This window comes from Ischnura elegans, chromosome X (assembly GCF_921293095.1).
Source record: "Ischnura elegans chromosome X, ioIscEleg1.1, whole genome shotgun sequence".
Lineage (NCBI taxonomy): Eukaryota > Metazoa > Arthropoda > Insecta > Odonata > Coenagrionidae > Ischnura > Ischnura elegans.
The window spans coordinates 83778084-83803637 of NC_060259.1; the positions used below are offsets into that span (position 1 = coordinate 83778084).

At 37.8% G+C, this 25554-nt stretch overlaps 1 protein-coding gene across 1 annotated transcript in view; it reads left to right on the forward strand.

Annotated features, from left to right (window-relative positions):
* The window catches only part of LOC124170665 (slowpoke-binding protein), a 178358-nt gene that overhangs the window by 35555 nt on the left and 117249 nt on the right, over nucleotides 1-25554 (forward strand). The window contains exons 2-3 of the mRNA XM_046549541.1: nucleotides 3730-3845; nucleotides 24777-24847. Coding sequence (XP_046405497.1) covers nucleotides 3780-3845; nucleotides 24777-24847 — 137 coding nt within the window. The 5' untranslated portion in view covers nucleotides 3730-3779. The remainder of the gene's footprint in view (nucleotides 1-3729; nucleotides 3846-24776; nucleotides 24848-25554) is intronic.

Here is a 25554-nt window from a genome sequence, read left to right on the forward strand (position 1 = left end):
TTAATGGAGCAGCCAGAAATTTGGCGCACTTGAGCATAAATTTGCCCAGAATAGCAAATATGGGCAAAATGGCTCGAAAACTAGAGTTTCTCAACGGAGTAGAAAATTCAAAATGATCCCGGTGGCTTGGTGCGATGGGCTTATGTAAGCCCGTCAATTCCGAGTGTGCTGTTAGGAACTCAAACCTTCTTATTGTGGGAGACTAACCTGGAATTAGAATGGGTTGATAACTATCTATACGAGCCTAATACTAGTACTAATAATAAGTATGGATTGTGAGGTTCACATATAAAGGAGGCATTTTTGAGTATTTATGGGTAATATTAAGTAGTATTTTTGGAAAGATGATGAGCCCAAAAATAAAGTAAAATTAGTGAGAGTCCCACTGCATTTATTTCGGTCCATGATTTAAAGAGATAGAATAGTCTCAACCCATTTCCGCCAAACGGAGCCATATGGTTACATCCTATCATTCCGAGCATAAACCCGCACTTCTTATTGCTGCCGAACTATCACAGGTATATTTCTGAAGCTTGCAATAACTTAATCCACTTATCTGGTTATTTTTGAGGCCGGTCGACATTAGCCCACTGACCAAAGAAACGGGTGCGAAACGGGAATTCAATATGGAAAGCCCATGTCGGTAATTAAAGGAAGTACAATAAAAGTAAATGCGGGATGAAATTCATGGGTAATTTTAATTTTCTAAAACTATGCTTACCTTGAGCATTCATCCTTTCTATCAAGGTCACGTGTAGAAATTGAATAACATTATATTCTGACCTCGTTACCGCCGAACGTAGTTACATGGTAAAGAGCAGGAGCAATTTCCACAATTTTAAATTTAATGGTACTACCGGTTTCGCTTTACAGCATCATCAGGTAGTACCAATAAATTTAAAATTGTGGAAATTGCTCCTCTTTATTATGTCACGTTTCCACTCCATCTCGCCTGAAACTTCAGATTATATTATTTATATGGTTATGGGTCTTTCTAAAGAAAGCGGTTGATATGTCACCAAATATTTCACTGGATTTATAAATTCGGAGCAACATGCCTAAATATCTTCACAATCGCAAGCAGAAAGTTTTTTTATGGAAGAAATGGGTTGCGGCAACGAGATTGTCACTCAATTCGGAATGACGGCATTCAAAATGAAAAGTATTGGAACAACCAGACATCGGCAGAACCAGTTCCACACGCCCATTATCATCTCAAAGCTTTGCTTCTTTGTATACATACTTTCAATTTTCCTCTAAGCGGCTGAGTGAAACACCAAGAATTTCCATTCCACGGAAATGGAGTTAGGAAATTTTCTTCGCTTGAAAAGCATTGCCGTCATCCAATGCACGCCAGCATAGCACACTTCCACAGAAAGTGGGGTCAAATTTTCCCCATTCTAGCACCATTTTCCTCACAGTATTCCGCAAATTCCACTCCACAGTGAGCCGGAAAGAGATAATCAAAGTGCAGCGAATGCCTTCACATTCACTCCTGAGCCCGCTTTGAGATGATGAGAATACTCGGAAAGTTCCGGCTCTTCTTCGCTCCACCCTTCACCAAGCCGAGCCGTGGAAAGGCTTTTGTGAATAAACCGACAAAATCTGAAATGATTGGAAGCACGCATTGCAGCCAAACATTTCGAATACATACTTTGAACAAAACATCTTCCATTTCATTTGAAGTGATAAACAACCGTTTCGAGTATGATAACTCCGCAGAGGAAAACAAATCATTTGACCTGGCAATAATCGAATCATCACGTGAAGTACACCAGAAAACATACGCATACCGGCATGGATATTATTTCGACAAGGATTGACTTACAAGTGAAACTACCTCTGATTATTCAGCTTAGTAAAACCACACTTTTATTTAAACCGACCATGGTTTCGGCATCTCGTGCCATCATCAAGGCCATTACTCGTGCCATCATCAAGGCCATTACTCGTGCCATTACTTTGATAATGGCTCGAGTTGCCTAAACCATGGTCGGTTTAAATAAAATTGGGTGGAAACAGACAAGTGGTTTTACTAAGCTGAATATCAACATTTCCACCGCATCACTCCGGACACTATCTTTTAACTCTGATTAACCTGAAACTACTACTAATGATACTCATGAAATGTCGGTAGACTTTCGAGGGCACTTTTACGAGCCCCACGCAATTACACATGAATTGCAAATATTCCCCGTGTAAAAAATTATATGCCTTGGCCAGGATTCCAACACATATCTTCCGAATTCGCTCCAGGTGAACTGAATCACATGACCAACCGAATTATCTTCTTCCCCTGAAGATTTTTTGCGATTGCCTAGGTAGTTAAAGAAGCATTGTGGAATTTTCTCATTTCATGTGCTACCACTTAAACTGGGTAGGTATCTTCTTCTCTTGAGGATTTGAAGAGCTCGCCTCGGTAGTTACAGTGGTAGAACGTATGGTGCAAATTTGGGAGATTCGTGCTCGAACCCTGGTCAAGGCAAATAATTTTTTCCCATGTGAAATTTTCGCACTTCATGTGCACTTACGTGTGGCATCGTAAAAGTGCGCCACTCGCTAGTCTGCGGACATTTCTTGAGTAGCCATTGATAGGTCAATCGAAGTTAAATTCATAGGTACGTCAATTCATGATGAAATCAAAGTCATACCTGCATGCGTTGTTTTCAGGTGTACCCCGCGAGCTGGTTCGGTTATTGTCCGACGTTTTGAGGCCATTGCTGATCAATTTATCGGAGGAAAAAGGTTAAATTTCCATTTTAGAATATTCATAAAGGTAGGGGAAAAGGCTGGAAAGGGACGGGTAGAAGGTGTTATCATTATATTAGACTTCAAATCACGATCCCATACATGGCTTATGTTAAGGGCAAACTCCCTATTGGAATGGCCCTTGCAAAATCTCATTTCAATTGCTCAATTTATCGGACGGAATTCGAAATTTTTCACTTTTTCCATGACTCTTAAATTTTTGATTGTGTTCATATCTTAATAGTGAAAATGTCAAACCTCAGCTCCGATGGATATCAGGAAATGCAAGGATAACTTTATTAGAGAGTGTGGCTTCAAAATAACACACAAAAGGGATCTTGCTATAAGTTTCTCTCTTACCTTCCGTCAATAATAATAACCATCAACTGAGGTATTTTTTTCTTTCTCTCGACCCCTATTTTTAACGTTGAATTGTGTTTTGGAGTGCACGTTTTGAATAATTTAAATGCAAATTCTTTCCAACATTTCGGCAAGTTTATATGCCTTCATCAGGGCTATAAATGAATATGAGTACATAAACTTGTTACATTAAGGCATATAAGATTATTTAAATATTTTCACAGCAATAAAGCTAAAAATATAATTCATTTTTGAATAAAGTAAAGGGAAGAGAAAAGAATTTTGGCTTACTTTTCTTGCAATGAATTGGCTTTTTTGTTGATGAAAATAATACCGTTCATAGTTACCTAACAAATGTAATTGATAAAACAATCAATATATTACACTGGAAAGAGAATTTACTCCCTCCAAAAAATGACTAGCAACAGCAGTAAAACGTTGAGAAAAAATCGAGTCAGAAATCGAGATGCGATGCATAGGTACAGGTAACAATTTGATCGAGCCATGCATTGACGTTCGACTGACACGAGCCGTTTATTAAATATGCCCCTCTCCTATTGAGGTGGCCTGAGGGGTATTATGCAGATGATATAGACTACACTGTGGTGCGTTCTCTTTCAGATCCCGGGACGCGATTGCAGAGGCCGTGACAACTCGAGCAGTGAGCAGTCATGAAGGCGGGCCTCGTAGACCTCGGACAGCACCCAACCCTAGGCTCAACCGGTCAGTACGTTTGGGTAAGTAACGACTCCGAAAATATCAAATTACTTCGATATTCCTTCACCTTGCTCATTTTACTTGACAAGCTAAGGTAACCCATTGAATATTTAACGGATTGTGAAGACTAAAACGTCGCCTCTCATTTTTTAAAACTGCGGTTTACATATTACAACAGTATGTGGTATTTTGTACCACTTAGGTAGTATAATTTTTTGTATCCAGTACGTTTTGGTAAGTGACGCCTCCGAAAATATCGAATTTCTTCAATATTCTTTCATTTTGTTCACTTTACAGGACAAGCTAAGGGAACCCTGTTGAATATGAACGGATAGTGAAGACTAAAATGTGACTTCGTATTTTTTAAAGCAGCTATTTACAGAGTACACACGAATGTGCAATTTGGTACCACTAAGTAGTACAATTGTCTGTATTCACCAATTAATTCAACGTTAGATACTTTTCTCTGTACTGAATGATTTTAATCTACGAGATTTCTAATGAAGTTGCAATCACATAGGGTGTTAAATAAATTTTTCCAACCTCAGCATTTACTAAAAAAATTCCATTCTTACCGTAGGTAAAAGCAGTTTTTCCTTTGCATATGTGGAGAATTCGCGTTTACTTCTTATGGCTTTTATAGTTAACTTCTACTGTTGAAATGAAAAAAAAGGATTTTTTCTACAATATATTACAGTTTTTCTAAAATCAGAGATTACGAAGCATATTTTAAAAACTGATAGGAGAATCACAACACTATTTTCCGCGTAATGGTACAAATTTTAACCAATATGTTGTGTGTAAGTAGGCTAAACAGCGAAAAAAAGGCCAGCATAGAATTCAGTTATGTAATATCTGGTATTTTCCCGACGAATAATGGCAATGAAGATTTCTTGGGTCTCACCGCGGGTAAGGTCCTCCATTTCTCCTTCCGACGTTTCGATGTGAAGTTCGCACGTCGTCCTTCTAGGAATCCTAATTTGATTGGATTGATTAAATTTGAATTTGAATTAGATTGATTGATAGGATTCTTGAATCCCTGAGGATGAGTTTGCAAATCGAAACTTCGGAAGAGGATATGAAGGACCTGACGCGATTTAAGACCAGAGAAATCTTCACTTCCATGGAATTCAATGCTTTTTTATGAGCAACTTAAGGCTGGACGGCGATATTTGGTGGAACTTGGTGACAGGAAACATAATAAAGATACACTGTTGTGTGTCCCACAGAAGTTTTAATAACCGACACAGGTTTCGACAGTACACTATGTCACCTTACCACTATGCACTGTGTCATGTGACCTTGAAAATGACATAGTGTATTGTCGAAACCTGGGTCGGTTATTAAAACTTCTGTGGAACATACAAAAGTGTATCTTTATTATGTTCCCTTTTTTATGAGACTCGAAAATTCAATATTATTATGCTAAAATGACCCCAAAAAGTTTTTCTCGGATAAATATGAACTGTAAATTTCATGGCTGTATCTTCATTGGTTTGGGATATGTGTTGAGAGCACACTGCTTTTATTAGAGAATAAGCACAAGAATACCTCTTCCCACGACCTTTCCATCCTTCCTACTTGGCCATTTACCCCTCTGAAGGCTCCCACATTAGTTTCTTTAGCTAACCTTGCCATCATATTTTCGTCATACCACGCCTCAAATTATTTCCGTCTTTCTGTACTCTCTGCTCTAGTAATACAAAAACCTCGCATGGGCTAGCTCTTTAGATTGAAAGGTTGTTCCCATTATTATATAATAGAGATAGGCAAAAATTTTCCACGTGATTAACATTGTAACATGCTCTAGGGTGTGACCCGGGTAAGGCAATTGAAGATGGACGTTTAGACGAGCCACCGTATCACACGGCTGATCGAGAAGGTGGAAAGTTGACCGGATTTGCGTTTGTGTACGACATCATGGATTTCGCAAATGAATTTGAACAAGGCCACTGATTAGTAAAGAAAAATGCAAAAATTTCATATTTGGATAATAGATACAAGGGCGTACCCAAGATCAAAACTAGGGGGGGTTGGTTGTTCAACTAGCCATGGTTATATGAATATAAATAAATGGCTAAAGCTATCATACCCGAAAGAAATTATGAAAAAAATTAACCCGTATTTCAAAGTATTTACGTCTTGAGTTTTTTTAACCCATTTCAGCCCACCGTAATTATATGGACACATCCTATCATCGTGAGCATATGAGGCTCTTGAAGAAAACCTGTACCCCCTTTTACTGGAAAATTGTCCCAAACGCTGCTGAAGCTAGCAATAACGTAATCCATTAATTATTTTATTTGTGAAGCCAGTTGAAAGAATCCGTCAGACGGAAATAGACGGATGCGAAACGGTAATACTATATGGACGCTCACTATCTGTAAAGTAAATGCAAGTATTATAAAATCAAAGAGTAAATGACATTTCATAAATTATTTTAACTTCCTTTCATCCAAAAATATGCTTGCCCTGAAAATTCATCATCATTATCACGGTCACTGATAGAAATTGAACAACATTAGATTCTGACCTCCTTACCACCACCTAGTGTAGCAATGTGGATTAGGTCATTTTGAAGAAAAACTTGGATGCATCACCATGATATTTCACTCGATTGATAAAGACGACCATATGACCTACGTACCTAAGTATCTTCACAATCGCAGGCAGAATTTTTTCTGGGCGAAAATGGGTTAATGGGACAATATTAAAATTATATTCAACAATTTTTTAAAGTTTTCTCCCCTCACAAGGGGCCCAGTAATTACAAGGGGATCTCTAGATCTCATTTTAAGCTGGAATAAACCACAGAGAGAAAAGGACTGTTCAAGTGTGAGACAACGGCTGTGCTCTTGCGGGTGCGAAGATGAGTAAAAATGCTCCGTAAGAGTAAGTGAGGCCGGGGAAGAAATTGTGCTCAGCAGATTGGAGGTGAACATGTCGAAAACAACTACCAAACTTTTCTGCTTGTGTTGGTAAACTATGAGATGCTTCATGAAAGGGTGGAAATTTTAAGGTGGAACTGGTAGCACTAATGTAAGGACTACAGCGATAATTAGACAAGGAAATGATAGGGAGGAGAGATTAAGTTGTTAATAGTTGAATAATAATAGTCGAAGATTAGAAAAAAGAGAATTCTCCTAAAAACCATAAGGAGAAGACGGGAAACTTTAGTTGGCCACATTATGAGACATGATTGCGTGATTAAAACAATCGTAGAAGGGCAGGTGGAAGGGAAGAAGGGCAAGGGACAGCCCCGAATGAGTTATATAGGACAGGTTATAAAGGGTGCTAAAGAGAAGAAATATATCGCTTTGAAAAGGCTAGTAGCGGATAGGAGAGAGAACTGGAGAGCTGCGTCAAACCAGTCTTATGAGTGGACTAATGATGATGATGAGTTGAATTTTAAATTTCACATTTTAAATTTCAATATTTTCATCAATGTTAAATCCCATAAACATTCTCATCGTGAGAGTGATGGAACAAGATCGGTAAAAATAAAAATTTTTCGTGAAAAATTTCTAATCGGCAGAAGTAAAAATGTATTTATCCCATGAGAAAAATCGATAATTTTCAAGCTTCAAACCCCGAGGAACAATGAATTTGTACATTTTAAACAGTTCATTCTTCATAAAATTGTGTTCAATGAAGTACGATAAACTTGAATAGGGGAGAACGACATATGATACTTTTATGCAACCTTTTGAAAGAAATTGAACGATTTTTATGAAAACAAAAATTAATAGTGTTCTATGACTTTTGTAATAAGGGATTAATAGAACGTATACAAATCTTCTATGTAAGTTTCTTAAGCATGGCGTGAAGTGGAGATATTGATTTTTTAAGCCATGCATTCAAATATTCCAGCAAAAATGGGGCGTAATGAGGTCTAAATAAGTGCTTAAAAAATACGCCGTTAAGAATGGATGCGTGATGATGATGGTGCTGCCTCCTATCTTTTTCAAGTTGCTCCACGAATGATGAATATCACGACCCAGGGGATATAATGGCATGACTCCTAAATAGCTTTCTCTCGCCAACGTTGAGTCGTTAATGGTAGACAGACGGTACTGAAGAGCGATACTAACAAAAAAAGCTTTAATGATACTCCTAATAGGCACATAGAAGAAATAAAACAATAAATTTTGAAATAGTAAAAGCAGGAGTTAAAGCAGATAAAATACACACATATCATATTTAGACGATATATCATCTCAAACAATTAGTAATGCTATAGAACCTGGAGATTGTTTCCCAAGGTTTCAGAATGCAGCATCTTGGCGGACTTACTGCATTAAAACAAAATGAGATAGACCACATTTCCAATCTAAATATATTTTGTGCCAAAATCCTCTGCTGTTAGTTAAATTAATCTGAGTTAAATTTCTAATATCAGCGATGACCGAGGGTGGAAAGAAGTACGAGTTAATGATAATTTTTGCAATATGCAATGAAATTTAATAATGGAAAAGGGCTAATAATCCTACAGTTTCCCACGAATAAATGTATATTTGCCCTCAAATTACTTTCTTTTTTGTCCATATATGAATCATTTCATTGCTCCAAATTGATCTCTTCCCACAAAAAACACTGATAAAATCTCACCCATTACGCAAGGTGACCTTCAATTGATCTAATTGCTCGAATAATGAACACTGGGGAAAATTCATTTAACCTGCCTCGAATACGTAGTTTTTATTCTTTGGTGTAATTCGCCATGTTACATCGAACTACCTAGATGAAAATCACTCATAACTTCTCCTCAAATGTGCTTTTCTTCTCCCACTACTAGCCGCCTATTTTAGTTAGGTATCATTCTTTCATTTCCTGCGTATTGATGCAAATTTCAACAACCGGTTTAATCACTAAATGTGTTGCCACTCACCGCGAATTTACATAGGTAACAAAAGTCGACACTTGCGCTGTTGATGGCCGGAAGTATTCGAATTTTAAGGAGAAAGATGGCACAGTTAGTGCTTTTGAGCCTAGTAAATACTCGTTACGGTGTGATGAATCTCATTCATAACTTTTCAATACTACTTTCAACATTAATAATGTAATATTTGCGATTTTAAACAATGTAGTATCGACATTGAGAATAGATGGATCGATCATAACTCATCGCCACGCTGCGGGCATTTTGGAAAGCTGAATAAAATGGACCAAATCTGGCAGCATAAATCATGCTTCTGAATCCATGTTCCAATATCAGCGATGAATGGTAATTTCCACACTGTACTACCGACCATGGTTTCGACACTGTATCATTTTGATGATCTAACGATTTGATCGTAGGATTATCCTTCCTCATAGAATAATCCTCCAAGACCGTTAAAATATTAATGGCTTGCCGGGTTTCGCTTATAGTAGGGCCCTCTTCGCTTCTATAGCGTTGAGGTGTTTTCCCCATCCCATTCCTTCCGCTCCTGTCCTATCCCAGAAGGGTCGACGGGCTCCTATCGCGGCGACACCTCTTTCCTTTTCCCTTCCTCTCCAGACCCTCCCCGGGTGATCGGGCGTATAAGCAACGGGCTTGGTTCCCGGCCCCGGTGTGTTGCATCTCGGAAGGGTTCCCCTTGAGCCCTCATACTCTTTGTATCATTTAGACGAGTGAATAAAATCATTCATTCAGGTTACATTGCTTTTATAAGAGATCATAAGCACACGAATACCTTTTCCCTCCGACCTTTCCATACATTCCTACTTGCCTTTTTATCCTTCTGAAGACTCCCATGTTAATTTCTCTAGCTACCATTGGCATATTCCTATTTTCATTATACCAGGCCATAAATGATTTTCGTTTTCCTATACATTCTGTCCAACAAGTACATCAACTTCACATGCGTTAGCTATTTAGATCGAAAGGCTGTTCCAATGAATGTGCCCTTGTGTGAAATAACGTAGCTTTGCCATCCAGTCAGTTGAGACCAAAAATACGAAAAGATAATAAACTTTTGGTACTGATGCCTATTTTGAATTAGCAATTTACCCTCTGAAAAGTTTTCTAAACTAGAACTTTCAGATCGAAAAAATTTCCTTACATAGAGTGTCGAAAGCATAGTTGGTAGCGAAGTTACCCATTAAAGTGCAGAATTTACCATTTGTTTTTATGTATTTTATCATGGATGTATCGCATTTCCATTAATTCAAGGCTGAAACAATTTCATAAAATTGGGGCTTTTAAGCCAAATTATACTCGTCATGGTGCGATACATCCCATTTATAACTTTTCAGGGCTACTTTCAATATTGATAATTTAGTACTTGTGATTGTAAATACTGTATTAATTTCCTAAAACTAGAATATGACGTTGACTGCCGAAACAATGGCCTTGATATGATAAAAAAATTATGTGGAAAAACATATTTTAAGTTATCCATTCAAAATGTTCAGCAAATTCCACAAAGTATCACCGCAAATCGCCAATTTTACTATATTATCGATAGGAATGCGTGAAAATTGCCAATACGATATAGATGCGATGAGCGCAATTTAATGCGAAATAGATGCGGTGACTGGACTCTTATGATATTTTTACGCAAATTTGCCTTTTTGACGGCAAAATTCGTACATTTTGTACCGAGCGCAGTTTAAATACTCTGCCGACACTCACCGCTTTAAGAATGTGAGCGACTGGCCAGCTGATAGTTGGCTAGGACTCTACGTGGCCGCGAACTACAAGTGGGCGCGGGCAAGCTACACCTCCGCCACTACATGTCTTATTGCCCTATTCCTTAATTTATTATTGTTCTACAACATAGTTATTTAAAGTATTCCGTACTTTGTCATATAACTGTGTTTCACTACATTTTATCGTCATCTACCTCATTACGAAAATAAAAAAATAGACGTTAAAAAAACAATAAACTGTTATTGAAAGTGCGAAAAATAAAAATAAAAGTGCGATTTTCACGTATCTCTAATTATCGATATTGAGAGCAGGTGGTTCGCTTTACACTCGTTGCGGCGCTGCGGGCATTCGGGAAATTTGATTTTAAAAATTCGCCCGAGCCGCCATCATAAGTCATGCTTCTGAGCGATGGACTGGGCCTCCCCTAAGCCTGGGGGTTCCCTGGGAGTTCCTGGGGAGCACTAGGAACCAAATGGTTGGCACATGCTCGTCATACTTGTGCTCGTCCGTGGGAATAAGAGGAGAAAGTCAAGTGGACGACTTTGGGAAGACCTATTGCGGCCGACGAGCGCCCTCACACGGCTGAGAGGGACATGCCGCGCGCGTAATTGAGGAAACCTTAGGAAAAGGCGAAAGAACGGTCGAACAACTTCAAGCGTGAAGATGACTTCAAATGCGACTTGCAGGAATGGGAAGCATGGGCCAAGATGGCGGCTGACAAATAGCTCCTAGACGTCTTCTCTAGACCTCGTGCATGCCATCGTGGATTACGTTATGCGCCCCATTTCCACCGGATTACTTGAGCAGAAAAGCATTTTAGGCAATTCGTGCAATGGCTGGGAAACGGTTTCCGTCGACCGTAAATTGTTAGTTACGTATACAAGAATTGCCATGAGAAAAAATTCCCCTGGACCGGAAATCGAACCACGGAGCTTTGGCTTTTCGGTCCAATGCGCAGACCACTACGCAATCCAGGTACTTTAATTTCCATGGCAATTATACCGAGGCTCATGGCACTAGGCGTTGACTATAAGCTGTTAGTTACGTGTTCATGCTTGCACCGAAGAAAAGCATTAGCCGGGACAAGGACTCAATACTAGGCCAAATAAATAAACTTGTAGTTTGGATTGGTGTATTGACTAGCGTCTTTGATTCCCAGCTCATAGGCCCGGATTCAAACCCCGAATGTGGCTTAGAATTTCAGGAGACTGCCTGATCCCTACTAGAGTTCTTTGTGAAGGGTGCAACACTGCTTCCGTCGGGAAAGAGGTTAAGCCGTGATTAAAAAGTCTTAAATTTTTTTAATTGGAGTAGAAAGTAATGATACAAACAGCTGTCACAATTCTCCATACTATTTTATTTGCACAACCGGTTTCAAAGTTTACACATCATTATGGAGAGGTGTGTCAGAGTGTGAAATTTACTTTAGTTTAAATTTAATTTAAGAGACAGCTCTTGATAATGATGTGTAAACATTAAAAATCGGCTTAGCAAATAAAATAGCGTGGAAAATTATTGCAGCTGTTTGTATCATTACTATCAATGAATTACCGCAACGTGAACTCGTCAACAATCAATCTGATTCAGAGTGGAAAATTGCTAATTTTTTTGTCAATTGTTTGGTCTTTTATGGGTCAGCAATTGAATTTTCCCGTTAAAGTTGTATAAATGTGTTCGTAATCTCAGTTAGTGAGGGCTTCCACTCCAAGATTAGCTTGTATACTATATGAGGCTGGAGACGGCGGCGTTAGCTGTAACCAACAGTAATTTCTCTCAGCGACGATTTTCTCGAGTTGCCCTACCTAATTTGAATACTATACTCTTCGATCGGTGAGATCAGGTTAGTGTGGTGGACTGAGTGCTGGCTTCCCACCCCGCGGATTTGGGTTCAAATCCCAGAGGTAGCAGAGAATTTTCAGAGATTTCCCAAGCCCTGCTGGAGTGTTGTGTGGAGGACAATTCAAGCTCAAAACTCCGTCGGTCGGATGGGACGTTAAGCCTTGGCGGCCTTCCTGCCAACAGCAAATGGCTTATACCGAAGTTTTCTCCATCCACTCGTCCCTGCCCTTCCCTTGGACGCAAATGTTCTAAAATACCTAGAGAAACTTTTTTTAGGAATATTTATTGTGATAAATAGGTTAGGAGATACATGTATAAAAATTCATAGCACATATCTCAACAACATAAGTTAAAAACAGAATTTTATTACTAAGCGGGAAATTTTACAGCAATGATACCCTCATAGAAGTTGAATAATGGCAAAGTGTTAATAATCCTATAGTTTGTCATGAATAAATGATTATTTACCCTCTTATTACAATAACGCATGTTATCACTAATTAACACACCTTGATTCTGTAGTGGCTGTCAATCTCAGAGCTCATGTACAAAGCATTAAGGATATCAGAATAATTTCATAATGGTAATTCTCCTAGGATGATATCCTATTTCTTGGAGTTACGGATGTCTTTCAACTACAACTTAGGACTACTTTCTCTTTGTCTAAAACTAAAATTTATCGTGAACTTTTTCATCTGAAATAGTAAATAACAACTATGGCGAGTAACCAAAGCAGTCGATTGCAAATGAGTTTATAATAGTGACTCTTATGAAAACAGTTGCTATATTTTTTTAGAATGCATGAAAAGAATAAAATTGGCTAAAAATAATTTTTTTATTAATTTCTCGTTGCACACGTTGCTGCTAAAATTTAATTATCAAGTTATGTACATACAAAATTCACAATAGTCAGTTAATTTATCAAGTCTGCGTTAGATTTCCGTGACAAAACTATACTTACATTGCTGCGAACATCGTCTCATCTGATTTCCTTTGCATGGAAAAGTTCGCCTTGCGTGAGATACACCTTAGCTAAAATTGGTTCGGCTATCCATAAACAACTACTATTGAGTGAATTAAACTTGAGAAAAAAATCATTTTAGTTCATAAGAAGCCTCGACCTCCCAAAAAATTTCAAGTGACTCAGTCAAAATATTCAACCCGTTTTCTACTCGTGGAAAAAAGGGAATATTTTTACAACCGAACGTAAAAAGTACTGATTGCCAAATGAATATTTTTAACTTACAACCAGCTACAGGAAAAACTCCTCCTGAAAGAAGATAGAACGACAGCGCATTGACGAGTGAGATGAAGCTAATGATCACTTTATTCCTGCCAATACGAAAATTTACATTCTCGATCGAACTTAAGATGTAAAAAAAGGAGGTGCAGTGCACTCAGAACGTGCTCGAGGAAATCCTGCTTCAGTGGAGGGGAAATATACGGAAGTCCGGGGAATCTTGAGCGCCTGCCAGAAAAAGGTATAAAACTCTCAAAGGAGTGAAAAACTGGTACGTCTCCAAGAGGACAAGCGAAGAAAGGGGGATGTGGCCAAGCTGGTGCACCCAAATATTCGTTCGCGATAACGCGAGTTTTGCCAACTTTTTTTCTGGGTGAGTATACTCATCTCGTCAGCTTTTCTTCAAGAAATTTTTCCACTTAAGCCAATTCTTAAGGCAGTTTTTTCGGAACACTTGGAAAACTTAGGATTTGGCCAAGGCTTTTAAAAGCTCCTATGCATTGAAGGGGGGCTAAAAAGAAATGAATATTACCTACCACCCCTATTCAGCTAATCCGGTTAATCTAATTTGGACTGCTTGTTAAATTGTAGTTTGTTTCATAAAAGCTCAAAACCCTGATAAACGAAACTGATACTCAGAATAACGATCCAGATAAATATATTTTACAGTTTTGGAAATTTTGAAACATTGGAGCAGCATATTATATGGATTATGTATGGAATATACTTTATATATCCCGGCCAGTCAAATTCCGGTAAAACTAAATTTTGTTTAATGGCGATCTTCATCCTTGGTGTACGAATTTGTACTCCTTGAAAAGGAGTACAAATTTGTACACCAATATTTCCCAATTTAAATCCCAAATTCGTCGGCCAAATTTGTACTCCTTGAAAAGGAGTACAAATTTGGCCGACAATAAGCGAAGTTTTTACCGTATCAATTATTATGCATATATTTTCCGATCAAATATCGAGAATGAGATTAAAAAATGTTCATTCAGGAATAATTATGCTCAAAAATCTCCTTCCTGATTATTGTGCAGCATTCTGTCTCAGAGAAGATTGAAGCTCACTTTCCCGCAGTTTGATTGACGTTTCCGCTATTGACAGATATAGCCTTCCTTTAAAACGTGTCAAAGGCTTTGCTTCGAAAGTCATGCATTGGTTTTCACTACAACCTTTGGCAAGCATATCGAGCGGGCAGCTGTATATTACATAAATTATTATGTGCACTGTTGTGAAAATCCTTGTATCCTAAGCGAAGTTTTTACCATATTAATTATTATACATATATTTACCAATTAAATATCATGAATGAGTAAAAAATTGTTCATTCAGGAATAGTTATGCAAAGTCTTTTAAAACTATTGACAGGTGGCCGCAGAATGTTTGTTGGCATATAGGGTGGAGAAAAATGGCGTCAAGAAATTCTAACCCTGGATAGCCGACCCCAGTAGGAACCAAAATGGTCAATCATGTTCGGTTCGAAAACGCACCATTTTGAAACAACAGAAACGTTTAACCAAGCGCTCAAAATGGCCGCGAGTTTGGCCTGCTTCTGAAGGCTTTAGACATTCATGATTTCGAATTCGCTACCACTGAGCTAGCCATCTACCTCGCATAGATTGCAAATCTCCACTTGCCATAGCATGTCATGTCATGAGTTGTTCAGAGCCTTCAGAAACTAGGCAAACTCGTGGCCGATCGGAGCGCTTGGCGTAAAGTTTTTGCAGTTTAAAAATGAGGAATTTAATGGGCTTTCGACTGAAACATCACCAGTAGTTAGGTTCCTAATCTAGCGATTCGATCGATGGATTTTTCTTCCTCATTGGAAAATCTACTAGAATCGCTGGAACATTAATTGCTTATGCTTGGTTTCGCTAATAGTAGGGCCCCCTTCGCTTCTATTGCGTTAGGGTGTTTTTCCCTCGTCCCGTCCCTTCCGTACCTTTCCCTTCCCAGAAGCGTTGACGGGCTCCCATCGCGGCGGCGCCTCTTTCCTTTTTCCTTCTTCTCCAGCCCCTCCCCGGGTGATCGGGCGTATAAGCCACGGGCTTGGTTCCCGGCCCCGGTGCGTTGTATCCTTCTCCCATCAACTATCTTCCATCAGTAAGTGGGCCCTTTCCGCTTCTATAGCGGTAAAGTTTTACCCCGTCCCTTCCCTTTTCCTTACACAGAGGCGTCGACGGGCTCCTATCGCGGCGGCGCCTCTTTCCTTGTTCCTTCCCACCCAAATCCCTCCCCGGGAGCGCGGGCGTATAAGTCTCTGACTTGGTTCCCGGCCCCGGTGTGTTGTACTCTTCAGAGGACCCACCTAGGAGTCCCAATCTCTTTGGTATCAACTATCGAGGGTTAGAATTTCGTGACACAATTTTTCTCCTACCTGTATGGACGACTCTTTATGCAATATAGCTGCAGTCTAGTAGTTCAAACCCACCAAGAATAATTGGGTTATTCGGTCTTAAGCGCACTGATACCTCCAGAAATGTCACCCCCCCCCCGAAAATTATTTTTGAATACGGCCTTGATCGATGGAATTAAATCATGACTTCAATAGGTGACTTGATTTTCTTGAATGGATACCTGGTATTACTTAGAATATATGTATGAAAAATTGATTGATTCCTGCATATTTTCCTACTTCATTATTATTTTTCTAGATTTGATGCTAAAAACAAGCTTCATTGCCACAACCGTATATTCAAAAAATAGAACTTTTTTGGCTAAATGTAAAGATGATATGGACAATTTCAATATAATAAATTGTTAAAAATTTCCAAAACTCTGAAATAAATGTATTTGGATCGTTATTTTGGGTATAAGTTTGTTTGATCGGGGTTTTAATCCTTTAAGGTCCATAAGGATTGCAGCCATTAACTTGCATAACAAAATACGTTTTTAGGCTAATGTTGATGCGTAGATTCCAAAAACATTTAAATAAAAGAGATATCTCTAATAGTTTCCGAAAATTTGTCTGGGACAAACATGTCACTATGGACGGTAAGGGTAAAATTCATGCAGAATAAGAAAATCATACGTTCTGACTATGGTGTGCTTTTTACTATTGGGCCGATGAATATTGTCTACAGGTATTTTTAAAAACAAATTTAAAACCTTAAAAGTCCATAAATATGGTAACGTACGGCATGCCGATATATGAATAATAATAATAATAAAACTAATATTACAGAAAAATTTTCAATCTTTTCAGAGCATCCATCAACGTCGATCATAATGAAATTTTACGGTATATTATTTCAACTACTTTGGTGAAATGGACAACAATTTGGCCAACAGTTCATATCATGAGCATGTTGCGCAACAATTTAACATTTTGGTAGCCATTTAACGGATGCGATTGAATACCGTAAATACGAGGCAAAAATAAAAGTAAAATGAGATGGAGATACACGTGTAAATTCATGAATAAACTTCTCGTTAGTATCATGCAAGTACATAATGTCTGCAAAAGTAAAAAATATAGATATTTTATGATAATTCTATTTATAATGGGCTACTAATGATATCATAATTCCGTCTGATGATAATAACGGAGACTGTTATAAGGGTTATAATTCACGAATACTCGGGAATTTGTCTTCTTCAGTGTATCCTGAGAGTTAGGCTAACGTATGTTCTTAAATGTAATGACAGTTTGCCTATGATAGCCAATGGATGAACGACTTATCTCTTTAGGCAGCATGGTTACAGTATATACAAATAAATTGTTGAGGGTAGAATAAACACAGATTTAATATATGCCAATAATGAGTCTCCAAACGGAAATTTGTTTGCTAAATGGGCTCATCACCGAGAGATTCAAAAATGCTTTTCTCACTTTAATGGAAGAACACCCTCCAAAATTATATAGGTACATATATGTTTATTATTCTTAATATAACATAGGTTAGAGGTCAAAAAATATATAATTTTAGAAGTAAAATTCACCAAAATAATACATTTTTTCCACTAATAATTCTAAACATAAAATTTTGTAAACAAATAAGTATTAAAACAATATTTTCGTTAAATTAGTGTCAAAACTAGTTATAACGCGGGTCTCGGGGTACGGAGTTTATACTCACGGTATAGGAAACTTACATTACGGGCAACCCATATTATTACGGGACACCTTTTATGAAATAATGATAAAACCACCGAAGCTAAATTTTGACACAAAAGTGTGTGCATAATAAAATTTTTAAATGTTATTCTGCCATTCAAGGTATCGTCCGCTATCTATTTCAACGGAAGTTTCTGAAGGTATCTGACATTTCACTCGGAAAACTTGTGCCGAAAAGTCACCCAAAAGTAGCAATCAAAATCATCATGTTTTTACTTTGGGGGATATGGCGGCACCCACGGCATATCTGCAATCGTGATTTAGTTGCGCAAGTTGTAAGCGGTGTGGCGTCTGATTCGGTAAAAGAATGTAGCATAAGAATAGGCTTTCACATATCGATTTATTCTTGTGGCGTTATGTTTTTAGCCAGAAGTTACTAACGTAGGCCACGTCGAGAAGGACTCTCTCCACCTGTCGGTGGCACAAATGTGGAAAAACTCCACATTAAACGAAATAAAAAACAAATATAAAAATCAATTAGGCAATGTATATCTAAAAGGCTCAACAACGAATGCTACAAACTAACATTGTAAAATGACTACACTTACATTTGTAAAATAGTAAAGCTCGGCCGGTGTGCGAGGATTGTGGGCGAGGTCTGAGCACCTCGCCGGTTGCAACGCAAGAAGTGGGTTTTAAGCCGAGGAGGAGAGGTTGATTCTCCCTGAAAACAAAAATATTCAATAGAACTTTCTGCGTCACTAAATTTCAGTTACGATCACTCCTGCTGGTATGGGTTTTAAGGACTTTAACCCGAGGTAGCTTTCGTACAGCATAAGTATAACTGCGTTTAAAAATCATTCACTTTACCCATCAAATCTTCACTTGTTATAAAAATCCCAATATTGCTGTAACAGGTAAGGATACGTTAATTTCATGTTAAATTTTGACGTGTGACATTCTAACAGCCGATTGGCCATTTTTAGCTTGAAATGCACTAGCTCTCACTTAATAGCTCACAATGCATATCGGAAGATCTATCCGCTAAGTAATAAATGGTATGAGCCTGGATATAAATTTGGAAAGTCAATGTACATAGTAATATTCATTAGAAATTTCTGAATCACTACGGCTACTACAACCTTCAGTTACGCACACACCTGGCGACAAGGATGTTAGGCATTTGAGCCCGAGGTATCTTTCGTACAGAATAAGTACAACTGGATTAAAAAAACTACATTTTTCCGACCATTTATTCAATCACTACTAAGATTCCGATATTGCAGTCATGGGTGAGGATACGTTATTTTCATAGTAAGATATTGGCGTTTGAAATTCTAATAGTAATAATACCTATTAAGCAATATTTATAGGGGAAAACCATTTTACTAGCCAGGAAGGCAAGCGATTTTCCCCAGTGAATATTGGCACTCAGAATATATATGTGGTTGACAGCAAAAAAGTCTAACGCTAGCAAGTTCATGTTCATTTTCTAAAAGCTATTTCATATCCTTAAGGGGATAGAAATTTAAGGAGAAGTCAAACGATCATATAATACGCTTTTTTCAGTAGATGTAATCAGAATGTATTTGCCAAATGAGGTAGAGATTTTAAATACAGAACACATTGCACTGATTTCATTAAAATATAGCCGGTAAATTTTCAATGTCGGTCCCATTGCTCTAAGCATTTGAAGCTGAAAAATCCCTTTTCTCTATCACCTCTATTCAATTCCTTCGTGTCTGCGGACAAAATTCTCTTTTGTATTTTAAATGAGGTCATTTGTCGCCTGCATCTCTCAATGGTCCACTGCATTCCAAAGGTATTATGAGATGACAGGCTAGCAGGAAAAAAAAAACACCTTTGATAGGAAATCGAGGTGGGGATAAAATAGGAGAAATCTTGGTGGCCTTTGGGCTCCGAGAGGTGGAGTGGGAAACTGGGCCAGTATTCAAACTATTTAATGACTTGGAGATTCATGCATCTGCATGAGGTCAAGGAGCTAAACGCGAAGGATTCCATCAAAGTTGTAGGGCGCCCAAGAAAGCAGAGTAAATGTGTGCGTGTCAATGAGGCTCAATTCCTCTCCTCTTTTGAAGAGTCCGAAGTAGGTTAAAAGATCTTTTCCATCTGGTGAGCAGCTGACCTATTTTTGCATTATGCATTCATGAAACCCAGAAGGCGAAGTATTTATAAAAACTCTTGAAGCAAAGCGATAAACCTGATACACCTGGCTCCCGCTAACTTTATCAAACCCGTAAATGATGGATTAAATATGTTGATTTATGACGAAAAAAACACAAATATTATGACTACCACTAATTTTATTTATGCTCGATTAATAAGGCCTGATAATGATGTGTATTCACGTCAAAATCTCAGTCATGTTCGCGTTAGTGAGGTGAGATTAGACTCCTGGGTCATTTGGTCGATCAGGGGGAACTTCTCATGGTGGGAAGGAGCTGCTCTCGAGAGTTCAAACAACAAGGGACCACGTGACACCCATGCACAAGACTCAGGAATAGTGGAGAAGTGGTGAACCGCCCGGCATGAACTCGTGACGTCATCAAATTATCCGCGATAGAGTTAAAGCCGTCAATTTTCGATCGCAAATTGCTCTTGAAGTAGTCAACGGAATATAATTCTTGTATGCTCGGGATTTAGCGATCAGAATTTTACAGAAAATAGAGGTAGGACAATCTGTTGCTGAAAACTTCATTGTATCCTGAGAGTTAGACTCACGCATGTGCTTATATGTAATGACGTATGAACTACTTAAATTTTTATGCAAGGTAGCTTAAACATTTGCTTTGTTGAAAATGAGTTGAAAAATAAGTTGTTAAAAAAGGAATATATAGAGATTAAATCTACGCAATAAAATGAATCTTCAAACAGGCATTTGTTTCCAAATGGATTACAAACGAGCATTGAACCGAGGAAATTAAAAATTCTTTTCACACTTTAATGGAAGAACACCCTCCCAAATTATGCACAGAGATTTATATTATTCCTTAAATAACATATAGGAGAGGAAAAAATTATAAAATATTAAAATAAACAATCATTAAAATAATCAATTTTTAAGCATTAATATTGCTTAGCATCAATTTTTGTACACAAGGAACTATTAAAACAATGAATAAAATGCAATGCAATATTTTCGTTAAATTGGAGTAAAATCTGGTTGTAATGCGGGTCTGGGGGTAAAGAGTTTATACCCACGTTATGGGAAACCCGCACTTTTTTCACCTACATGCATGAGATGCTGTTGTCCCAGCTCTCACAAATTCTTGGATTGATCCCCGCCTCCTTCTCTGCAGCATTTTCTCTCTGGCAGCATTTCTCTCTTCAACCGCCATTTTCCTCGGAAACCCGAAATATTATTTCAACTAAAAGGGAAGGTAAGGTAGCGTATGGCGCAGATGTAAATTTGAACGCTTAAAAATTTTCCGTGGATAAGAAATATTTTTTTCTGTAGCACACTTATTTGTTACACGAACGGATACCATTTTTGCATCTCAGTGAGAGAAATATTTATCTTTACATTTTTTATATTTTTGCTCTACCTTTATCGGGACATGAAATTGATCCCTGATCTCTCGTCTGATGTTTTGCCACAATCCAATATGCAAAAAGATAAACTTGATTGACAAAATTTATGCAACAATTTGTTTTCCAAAATAACAAAAATTTGAAAAGAAAGACGTGATTGGTCCCTTTGTTTCGTTCTTATCTTATTTCAGATTTCAGCTTAAATAGTGTGTCAGCCTTGTGATTCATGGATCAATAGGTGGGAACTGACACCATCTGCACGAATGTTTACATGCTATATTCATTATCATAAGCTTATTTTAAATAACCATGTGAGGTGCCTATATTATGCTTCATGCTGGTAATTATTTTTTATTTAGATAGTTATTGGATTTTAAAAGCACCTACAAAATTCGTTCAAACAAAATAATTTACTCTAATATATTTATAGCAGTTACATTAAGTTGTTGATATTTGTTTGATTTATTGACATCTCCAAAATTTCAATATCTTAAACCCAAACTCCTTGAGTAAACAGAAAACACGACGGCGGAAAGAACATATCTCCAAAAAATATTCACAAAGCGATATGGCGCTCTCCTGATGGGGTCACCCATGATCAGATAGACCATTTACTTATCGATAACAGACATGGCATCGTCAAATACCCGAGAGGTGGCTCGTAGGAGTATTGTATAGATGTAAATGTGTGTATATTTTCCGCTGGAGTTCAGATCCTTCTGCCTCGTTCACCGCATTCCGTGCTTTTGATTTCAACCCCCCTCCTCTAATCACATTCTCTCTGGTAGTCATGTCTACAACTACATCTACATAATACCCGGCAAGCCGCCTAAAAGGCGTGTGGTAGGGCTTGTTAGGACACCAGCCATGTACACATAAAAAATAAAGTGCTCTAACGAAGTTGGGACTAGCGTTTATTAAAGTCCTTTATGATTCGGGGAAAAAACGAATTCCCATATCTATCCGTTCGACAAAACGTCTCTCTTAATTTATCGCTTCTATAAGACCTGGAAATATAGTGTGGCTCTAATATTATGTTCTCCGTGTCGCTCTTAAAGATATCCATTTTCAATTGTTCAAGCAAACTAAGCCTAGGGCGCAGCCTCCGAGTCCTAAGCGTCTCCCAGCCTAATTCGCTTAACATCTGAGTAACGCTGTCTGTACGCCCGTAGCGGTTTTTGAAGCACCGCGCAGCCTTCCTTTGTATTTTTTTCAGTTTGCGGATTATGTCTTCCTGCACCGGATCCCATCTGCAGACCAAGAAATAATCGCACACTTCCCAGTTTATCCTTATTTTTACGGGGCCACTACCAAATGCACTCAAAGTGAAGTGTTATTTGCCAAAGAAATTATGCCAACATGTAGTGTAATAATAATGAAGTCCTAAGAAGAGCAGGAGAGAAATAATATACTCATGGAAATCTTGATAGAAAGACAAAACATCCTTATAGGTCTCATCTTGAGACATGACTAGCCATGGGAGAAGCAATAAAGATATTATCAGCAAAATAGCCCAGGCGAAGAGAGTTTCCCTCAAAAGAAAGATTCACTTACAGAGAGAATTTTGAACATAGAAGTAAGGCAACGTTTTAGTAGAACCTACATTTGAAGTATGCTTCTCAAAATTAAGTGAGGCTGGGAAAATGGCATTATCGGAGAAAGCAAGGATAGAGGCCTTCCAAATGTAGTGCTACAGAAGAATGCTGAGGATCAAATGGATCGACCGAGTTAGTAACGTTGACGTGCTAAGAAGAGTAGGAGAGAAGAGAATCCTCGTACAAACGTAGACAAGAAGAAGGAACACCCTTATCGGCCATATCTGGTGACATGATGGCCTGATGAAGACAATCGTTGAGGGACAAGTTGATGGTAAGAACGGCAAATAAATATCTAAAACAAAATATGTGGAACTGGTAAAGAAGGATGTGAAAAAGAAGAAATACATCGGTATGAAATGATAAGCTCATAGCGAAATTGAGGGGATGGAGCCGTCAAACCAATATTAGGATTGCTGAACGGTGATGATGATGAAATATGCCTGAGGGAAATATCATTTACCTTAATCGGGAAATAAACTCGAATCCCCTTGTCTCCCGTCCACTGTTTTGCCATAGTCCAATGCGCAAAAATATAAGCTTCATTGGCCAGAGCGCGTAAATTTCAGAGGATGTGGTTCAAAATATTTTCTAAAAAGTTTAATTTTTCCCCCGTGGAATATTTGCAATTAAAACCTTCTTTCCACGAGCTTATAGAAAATGCAGAAGATAAGATATACATTTTTTTATTGCACCATAGTAACTAAAATACTTATTTTGGCATAAAAATTTGAAACCATGATCCCATTAGCAGTTGGTATTATAAATCATTTAGAGAGATTAAATTGCCTTCATTAAGCATTCGAAGAGGAAAAAATACCGCAAAAGAATGGAAAAAGAATATAACTAGAAGATGTGATTATAAGGTAGATGCAATTTTCGATTAGTAGGTGTGATTGTAAGGTTGATGGAGTTTTCGACTTATTTCATTGAAAATTAATCTGAAGCGAGGACCAGTTTCAGTAAAATCTTTACCCAGAATTCTCTATCAAATTGCTAACTGAAAAGAAGCTTCAGCACAATGAGAACGCCTATTTCAGCTTAATTTTTTAGGTAACATCTTGTAACATTCAGACAAAAATCAATTCTCCGTGTAAGCAGATCCGTCCTCCGTCTCCTGTAGCAATTTATAGGTGCAAGCATCCAATGGTGGTATTTGGCACAGTTTTCAATCTATATGAGCTCATGGAAATAGGTGTAAGTGCGATTGTACTGAATATTATGCATTAATTCACCAATATTTGGCAAATAATAGAATTCATATTATATTATTGTCACATCCCTCCTGTTTTTACTCAAAGTTAAATGGTATTCAAATGAATTAATTACATACTTATTTAAAAATTATTTTTAGGCTATAAAATCCTCCAGATGAGTAAAATTGCATAAAATCAATGTCTCCCGAGTTCACTTTGCGGAATTTTTATTTAGATAGTTATTGGATTTTAGAAGCACCTACAAAATTTGTTCAAACAAAAGAATTTATTTAAATGTATTTTTAGCAGTTACATTTAATTTGCTGATATTTATTTGATTCATTGCCATCTGCAAAATTTCAATATCCTAAACCCAAACTCCTTGAGCAAATGAAAAAACATGACAGCGGAAAAAAAATATCTCCAAAAAATATTCACAGAGCGATAAGGCGGTCTCCTGATGGAGCCACCAATAATCAGATAGACCATTTACTTATCGACAGCAGACATGGCACCGTCAAATACCCTAGAGGTGGATCGAAAGGTATTGTGTAGATGTAAATGTGTGTATTTTTTCCGTTGGAGTTCAGATCCTTCTGCCTCGTTCATGCATGATATATTAAAAAATATACTTCGTTATATTCCACACACAAACTACCAGTTTCCACCTTTTCAGGTCATTATCAGGAGGTAACAGAAGGTTCCGGTAGAGTTTATAATAAATACTTTGTGGAATATAACAAAGTTAATTTTAGTATATATCGAGTAAAAAGGCGTATAAAAATGGCTGCTGCAGAAGTAAAATAATTTATTAATTTAATTTTTATTTCAGGTTATAGTGCTCCTGGTTCTGGTTGCGTTGGGTGCCCTTGCAATCCTTGCGTGGTGGGTTCGTCGGTGTCGGTGAGTTATCCTTGACTTTCTCATCAACAGCTACATTTAAATGTTAATCTGCATGCTTCCCCGAAAGTCGACTTTTTGGGATTTCAGCCGTCAACAAAAATGAAGAGGCAGCGCAAACAATTCTCGCACTGACTTCCACCTAGCATTCATAAAAATTCATTTATTGTTCGGGGGAAAACTAATTCCAATACCTATCCGTCAGCCAAATATCTCATTTAATGCATCGTTTCTGTCGGACCGGGATTATGGAGTTGTATGGTATAATCTGCAAAATTTATCGTGCTTAATCTATCGCACGGAGAATGAACTCAAAGTCATATTAGCACGAAAATAATAACAACAAATGGCTCTATTCAATGACCGTTACATTCGTTCGTCCTGCCACGTTGAGTTTTCATTAATAACACTCTATATGTATTTCAGCATAAACATTCAGGATATAAAATTTCTGTTGAAATGAAAATACACCACCCTGGTAACTTTTCACCGGAAAACCAGTTTTTCCTGTGAAAAGTTACCAGGGTTGTGTATTTTCATTTCAACATGGGTTTTCTCAAAGTAAAAGCCGAATCGATTGAAAATTTCTGTTATTTATTCAGGGTTAGAAATCAGACCACAAGATGGTATTCGACGATAGCAAACGTTTTGGGGATAGTATTCGACTGATTCCTTTTATGATCCATGAGAAAAAGTAAGTATTGAAGCAG